The 7,763-nt window shown below is 42.3% G+C and overlaps 1 protein-coding gene across 1 annotated transcript in view; it reads right to left on the bottom strand.

The window, feature by feature from the left end:
* LOC103264510 (cytoplasmic polyadenylation element-binding protein 3) overlaps positions 1-7,763 on the bottom strand; it is a 197,626-nt gene that overhangs the window by 90,897 nt on the left and 98,966 nt on the right. The window contains exons 6-7 of the mRNA XM_021714537.1: positions 2,773-2,940; positions 788-877 (exon numbers count right to left, since the gene is read on the bottom strand). Of these exons, the coding sequence (XP_021570212.1) occupies positions 788-877; positions 2,773-2,940 (258 nt within the window). The remainder of the gene's footprint in view (positions 1-787; positions 878-2,772; positions 2,941-7,763) is intronic.

Raw genomic sequence — 7,763 nt, 5'->3', positions numbered from 1 at the left:
TAAGACTCCGACTCAAAAAAAAAAAAAAAAGATACAGATGTGGATATAAAGATAATTTCATGCAATGTCATTCTTAAGTCACTAGGTTTTCTGAGTTTGGAGTTTATAAAATCTATAGAATAGCCGGGCTCGGTGGCTCAGCCTGTAATCCCGCGCCTTTGGGAGACTGAGGTGAGCGGATTGCCTGAGCCTGCGGGTTCGAGACCCGCCTGGACAGCAAGACCTCATCTCTACAATAAATCAAAAAAATCAGGCGGGCGTGGTAGCGCATGCCTATAATTCCGGTTACTCGGAAGGCTGAGGTGGAAGGATCACCGGAGCCCAGCAGGTGGAGGCTGCGGTGGCCGGGAGCGGCCACTGCACTCCAGAGTGGGCGACAGAGTGAGACTCCAACTCAAAAAAAAAAAAAAAATCTATAGAGCCACAGAGCTACAGAACACAAATAAAATTTGACCCCAAAAATACCTTCTCCTTTACCACTGCTGACATTTCTCAAAACCCTAGATCTTTTCTCTTAAAATAATGAAAAATTAGCAGAAGGTTCATCCACAACAGACTCCCAAGATCTTATTGTCAATAAAATAGGTGCCATGACAAAATCAGTCAGCTCCAGGGGAGGAGTCTCTGAGTGGAAACATAATACACAAAGGGATCATCAATGTTATAATGTTTTCCTAATTGGGGAAGAAAATTCAACAGCTATTTCAAGAGCTAAAAGGCTGTGTTTTATTGAACGTCATGCTACCTCTCCGACAGTCAGGCAGTGGAGACATTTTAAGAGCATTACCTTTAGGAGGAAAATATGACTTGCTTTCAGCTTTGTGAGGCCAGTCTACCACGAGAGGTCCAAACCTGCGGAAGCTGGCAGTGATCTCATCTACAAAACAAAGAAGGAATCTCAGCAGAAGAGAAAATAATATTGCAATCAGAATAGCACAAAACATGCTTTTTTATTACAACAGTGTTTTGAGTGCTATTTTCTAAAGCATTTTTATAGAAGTCACATCTACCAAGTGAAATACCATTGTTTGGTATATTTGCTTTTTCACTTTAAACCAGGCAAAGGGCATTTCTAACTATAATTCATTTCCTTTTACTGCCAATAAACTTGACATAGAGAATTTAGAAAAAAAAAATCTGATATTAGCTAAGGTGACCTCTATGTCAAGTAAAAAGAAGATTCTAAAATAGGAGTGTTCTTTGCTTTTTTTTTAAAGGCAAGGCACAGAAAACATTTAAAATATGGTTTCACTTGTATAAAATCTCTAAGGTTATTCTAGAAATACATATGATTCTTTTTTTTTTTTTTTTTTGAATTGTAGTCTCACTCTGTCACCCAGGCTGGAGGGCACTGGCACGCTTCCGGCCACTGCAGCCTCGACCTGCTGGGCTCAGGCGATCCTTCCACCTCAGCCTTCCAAGTCGCTGGAACTACAGGCACATGCCACCATGCCCGGCTAATTTTTTTACAGTTTATTGTAGAGATGAGGTCTCACCAAATTGCCCAGGTGGGTCTCAAATCCATGGGCTCAGGCAATCCTCTCACCTCGGCCTCCCAAAGTGCTGGGATTACAGGCATGAGCCACTGTATCCGGCCCATAAAACTTTATTATAGTAAATCTCAATTAAAATATCTTTAGAGTCTTTTACTCTCTCATCATGAAAAGAAGAAAAATCATCAGTGGCTCAAGCCTGTAATCCCAGCACTTTGGGAAGTGGAGGAGAGGATTGCCTGAGCCCACGGGTTCGAAACCAACCCGGGCAACTTGGTGAGACCGCATCTCTACAATAAATCCAAAACTTAGCCGGGCATGATGGTGTGTGCCTATAGTTCCGGCTACTTGGAAGGCTGAGGCGGAAGGATGGCCTGAGCCCAGCAGCTCGAGGCTGCAGGGTGTGGCCTTGAGTGTGCCACGGCACTCCAGCCTGGGCAATGGAGTGAGACTGTTGGCTCAAAAAAAAAGAAAAGAAAAATGTCATAGCTAGACGAATGCTAGCAAAACTAGTCCATCTTAATAATACAGAACTTGTATAGCAGACCCAAAGCCGATTGGAACTAGAGCTGTTTTGTTCCTTAAATTATTTTGTCACAGCTTCATGTATCCACTCAACAAATATTTATTAGCAACTTTCTACGTGCCAGAACGAATTTTTTTGCTGGCTTTAGGCATGAATGAAAACTCACCATTCGACTGGTAGTATCTTAAAAATATTTTTAAAATTCTAATACATCTTTATCCTCTTAAAGATAAGACAGGGGTTATACTTTTCATTCAGTGGCATTTACAATATAGAGAGAGAAGGTATGGTGTGATGACCACGAGCAAAAGCTCTGGAATCAGAATGACTTTGAGTTGTAACTGTACCATTAGCTACACAGCTCTGGACAAATTATTTCTTTCTGATCCTGTTTCCTTATCTATAAACTGGAGATGGTTTAACATACCTTATAAGATAGCTATGAGGATTAAATGAGATAATGTAATATGATGTGCTTAGCACAATAATAGAATTATAGTAAGAGTTTCCGAAGGATTAGCCCTCATTAATATTTTAAAATTTGCTCTCAAATTAATAACTAGGTAATAGGAAGCTTGGGAGACTGCTATATTGCCACATATGAACACCAGACCCCAGGGATGTAATCTGCTACTTCCTCATCTATCAAAGATTCTCACCTCCTACACACTAAAACACAAACGTCCTAATGCTGACCGGAAGAGGCAAGATTAGACCACATAGAGAACAAAGTCATTAAGGGATGCGTAGTACCTTCATCGATATCTGGAGGAAGGCCTCCAACAAACACCTTTCTAGAATAGCGTTCCACTCGTTCCCCATTTTGACAACGAGTGGGAGAACTTAGGCCAGATGACAAGGCCTGATCACCGTGGCTGTCGTCCAGGAAGGCATCTTCAAATGGAAAGAGAGAAGATCGACCTGAAACAAATGTGGAAGTTTCTATCATTAAAATTTTTTTCTGGACAATAAATGCTTTATGAGGAACTCAAAGTACAGAGTGATGTCTACAAAAGTGCCCTGAGCTGTGGCTTTTCCAATAGAATACGCAACTGAAGATGACCAGATCTAGACAAGTTTCCATCATTTTTGTGTAAGGGTATATACAGCCTTGGGATGACTGGATTGATATCTAAAGAAGGTGCATCAAAACTGCAGCTGTGTTCCCTGCTAAAAAATGACGACATTTTATTCATACAGTCCCTAGCACAGCTGCTAGGAGTATATTCAGCAGTTATTTTTCTTTCTTCAGTCATTTCTTAAAATAAGTGGAAAAAGTCATCTCTATTCACAGATTTTTATCTGTTCTTTATGATTACCTCAAAAGTTCAGTTCTGAAGATTGGTCTTGATAGCCATGGGAATATTAATCAGATGACAGAGGCTGATAACTTCTCTTCTGATTAGCAGAACTAAAGATTTACAAATCTCCCTGCTAGGCCAAGCTAGTCTAATTTGGAAGTAAACAAACATTTGCAATAATAAAGGGCAAGTAAATGAAATCATATAAATGAAGATGTGGAAGTACAAATGCAGGTGGAGTATGACATCTTAACCCCACCAATCTAGGCAATATTTTATCACTCAAATATAGAAGAAAAGAAATGAAAAATAATTCTTCCTCATTGTTAACTAGCTAAATAAAGTTTGCAGCGCAAAGGTACCACTTACTCCCCATGACTACAAGAAAGATACCAGCAGTTTGGGTCTGTTAATATAACACAATGTCATTTGGCATGACAAAACAAAATCTAAATTTAAAATCAAGTATATTTCCTGTTTGAGTCAGTGACTTCCTGGCAAAACTTTCCACTAGGTTCCACTCTAAAAATGAATCGTCTTTAACTTTTGGGGAAAAAAGAAAAACTCTTACACTCTTCAAAATAAAGAACAGTGTCTTCTCCATTTAGTCTATCCTGAAACCTAGGCTCTGTGTCACAACAGCCAAGTCTCTAAAACAGGATATAAATAGCCTTAGAAAAACACAGAACATTTATTTCTTTTACAAAAAAATAGTTACTAATATAACTCTGTTTATTTTATGAACAACCCAGGTGGTGTAAGAACTGTTTTGATGTTGGAAGCTAATAAATAAAAAGACCATAGAATTTTTTGTTCAGTTCTTCTCAGCTTAGCTACAAAGAAACAAAACAAAATTTGTCACCTTTTTTTTGCCTGGAAAAAACAAACAACACACAGTAACTTTTCATCCCTTGATGTTTGTTTTGATCACGGAGGGTAAATGAGTAAGATTTTCAGCAACTATAGGTAAAAAGAGCTTCCCAAGGCGTCCAGAGATGCTCCCCACAGCTGCCATCTCCCACAGCTGCCAGGCTGGCATCTGTGCAGTCTGCATGCGGTCAATGACATGCCCACTCAGTGTCAGGCACACACGCAAATTGGCACTCCCTACAGAAAGTCCCTAACTGTAGCTTTTATGTTCAGCACTGGTAACATTAGATACTCAGAAAACAAAATCCAAGGAAGGAGAAATGAAGCCATTTGGGAAAATACTGCATACTCAATGCCCTTTCCGGAGATTCCCATCCTCATTTGAAAGTAAAAGACTGCAGTGACTCACACCTGTAATTCCAGCATTTTGGGAGGGGAAGGTGAGAGGATTGTCTGAGTCCAAGGGTCTGAGACCAACCTGGGCAACTTGGCAAGACCTCATCTCTACAATAAATCAGAAAATCAACATGGTGGCATGCACCTGCAGTTCCAGCTACTTGGAAGACTGAGGCAAAAAGACCACCTGAGCCCAGCAAGTTGAGGCTGCGGTAGCCATGAGCGTGCCACTGCACTCCAGCCTGGGCAACAGAGTGAGACTCTGACGCAATAAAAACAATAATGAAAAAAAGAAAGAAAGTAAAAGGTTATGAGCAGTTCTGCAGGAAAAAAACATTTACTTACTCCAACATCACCCAGATGTCAACAAATTCTTTAATATACAAAACTCAGTGGAATCATTTTCTTTATCTCTTTTAAAATTTTTATTTTATTTTTTATTTTATTTTATTTCATGGGGGGGGTGGAGTCTCACTCTGTCACCCAGGCTGGAGTACAGTGGCACATTCACAGTCACTGCAGCCTCAACTTGCTGGATTCAGGTGATCTTTCTGCCTCGGCCTTCCGAGTAGCTGGAACTACAGGTGTGTGCCACCAATGCCCAGTTAATTTTTTTGATTTATTGTAGAGACAAGGTCTTGCCATGTTGTCCAGGCTGGTCTCAAACTCCTGGGCAATCCTCTTGCCTCTACCTCCCAAGATGCTGGGATTACAGGTGTGAGTCACCACGCCTGGCCTCTCTCTCTTTTTTTTAATAGTTTAAAAAATAAATAAAGACTGGGAACGGTGGCTCACACCTATAATCCCAGCACTTCGGGGGGGCCGAGGTGAGAGGATTGCCTTTGTTTACTGGTTCCAAACCAGCCCAGGCAACTTAGCGAAATCTCATCTCTACAATAAATCAAACAAAAAATTAGTAAGATAAATAAAATTTAAAAATTAGCCAGGTGTGGTGGGAAATGCCTGTGGTTCCAGTTACTCGGAAAGCTGAGATGGAAGCATCACCTGAGCCCAGGAGGTTAAGGCTGTAGAGGCCATGAGCGTGTCACTGCCCTCCAGTCTGGGTGACAGAGTGAGACTCCTACTCTCAGTGGAAAACACGTGAGGAAATATCCATCCATATTTCAGTTATACCAAACAAGGAAGATACTTCCTTGCCAAAGGAATCATAGACTGGTGGGGAAGAAGAGCAAGTATATAAAGTAAGTAAGTACAATGTAATCCCAGCACTTTGGGAGGCAGAGGCAAGAGGACTGCCTGAGCCCAAGGGTTCGAGACCAGCCTGGGCAACTTGGCAAGACCTTGTCTCTACAATAAATCAAAAAATTAGCCGGGCGTGGTGGCGCATGCCTGTAGTTCCACCTACTAGGAAGGCTGAAGCAGAAGGATCACCTGAGCTCAGCAGGTTGAGGCTGCAGTGGCCGTGAATGAGCCACTGCATTTCAGCTGGGCAACAGATTAAGACTACAACTCAAATTTAGGGGAAAAAAAGTAAGTACTAAGAGAAGATACTCTACTAAGTGACACAAGAGCACAATTTACTGCCCTCCGAGAGATGGGAGGAAAAGACCTTTATAGGCATTTCATAGGAAGGCAATTTTGAGCAGAATCTTGTGGGAGTAGGAGTTTCTGAGGTAAACAGCAAGAATCCACAGAGACACTACTTTCCAAACAGCTCTTGATCTTTCCCTCCAAACCTGCTCCTTCTCTAGCAGCATTCCCTAAAATCTCAAGAAAAACGACTCTTCTTCACACTGGATTCGATCTAGAAATCTAGGACTCATCCTTGATATCTCCCTTTCTCTTATACTCCATCACATCAAATCCATCTCTCACTAAGTCCTGCCAATTCAAGCTTCAAAATAAATCTCCCACTCGATTCTCTCTATCTCCTGTCCTAACACTCTGGTCCAGACACCATCATCTCACCCCTAGATTGACAGTTTGATGAATACATTCAATAATCAATTTGTTTAGCCAGACACGGAGTTCCACGCCTGCAATCCCAGCACTTTGGGAGGTAGAGGCGAGAGGACTGTCTGAGCCCAGGGGTTTGAGATTTGCCTGGATAATAAATTTAAAATAAAAAAATTTAGCTGGGTGTGATGGCATGCACCTGTAGTTTCAGCTACTTGGAAGGCTGAGATGGAAAGACTGCCTAAGCCCAGTAGGTAGAGGCTGCGGTGGCCATGAACGTGCCACTGACTCCAACTCCAACTCAAATTAGAATTAGACTCCAACTCAAAAATAATAGTCTGTCTAGTACTGACTTCTACCTTGTACCCCACAATGTTTTCTCCACAAAACAGCCAAAGTCACCATTTTTAAACATTAACCTAAACTTGTAACCACACTCCTCACCCCCATGCTCAAGAGCTCTCAAAGTCTTCCCATTGCTTTTGGAATAAAGCATAACAATATCACTGAGAACTACAAGGCCTCTGCGTGCCTCTTTTTTTTTTTTTTTTTTTTGAGTCAGAGTCTCACTCTGTCACCCAGACTGGAGTGCAGTGGCCGCTCCTGGCCACTGCAGCCTTGACCTGCTGGGCTCCGGCAATCCTTCCGCTTCAGCCTTCCGAGTAGCTGGAACTATAGGCACGCGCTACCACACCCGGCTGAATTTTAATTTATTGTAGAGATGAGGTCTTGTCAATTTGCCCAGGCGGGTCTCGAACCTGCGGGCTTAGGCAATCCACTCACCTCGACCTCCCAAAGTGCTGGGATTACTGGCTGAGCCACCGAGCCCAGCCCTCCAATACAGTGGTCTCTTTTGCATTTCCTCATTATCCCTCCTTGCTGCAGGCCCTAGGGACAACATGTCCTCCCTACCTAAAACAAACACACTACTCTCAACTCCAACAGTTTCCTAGTTAATTCCTATTAATTCTGCAGGTCTCAACTGGAAAGTCTTTTCCTCAGGTGAAACGTCCCTGAGCCTTGAGATTAGGTTAGGTCCCCTTTTCTATCCAGGCACAGCACCCTGTCCCTTCTTCTACCTGATACTTCCCCAGTTACCATTTTACCTTTTGTGTGGGTTTTTATTGAACATCTCTTTCCCCAACCCCGTTAAAATGTAAGCTCCAAGCCGGGCTCGGTGGCTCAGCCTGTAATCCCGCGCCTTTGGGAGGCTGAGGTGAGTGGATTGCCTGAGCCCGTGGGTTCGAGACCCGCCTGGGC

Source organism: Carlito syrichta, unplaced genomic scaffold (assembly GCF_000164805.1).
Source record: "Carlito syrichta isolate Samal-C Ts95f unplaced genomic scaffold, Tarsius_syrichta-2.0.1 Scaffold305661, whole genome shotgun sequence".
Lineage (NCBI taxonomy): Eukaryota > Metazoa > Chordata > Mammalia > Primates > Tarsiidae > Carlito > Carlito syrichta.
Note: the sequence above shows the minus strand (reverse complement) of the source record. Positions and strands in the feature narration are given on the sequence as shown.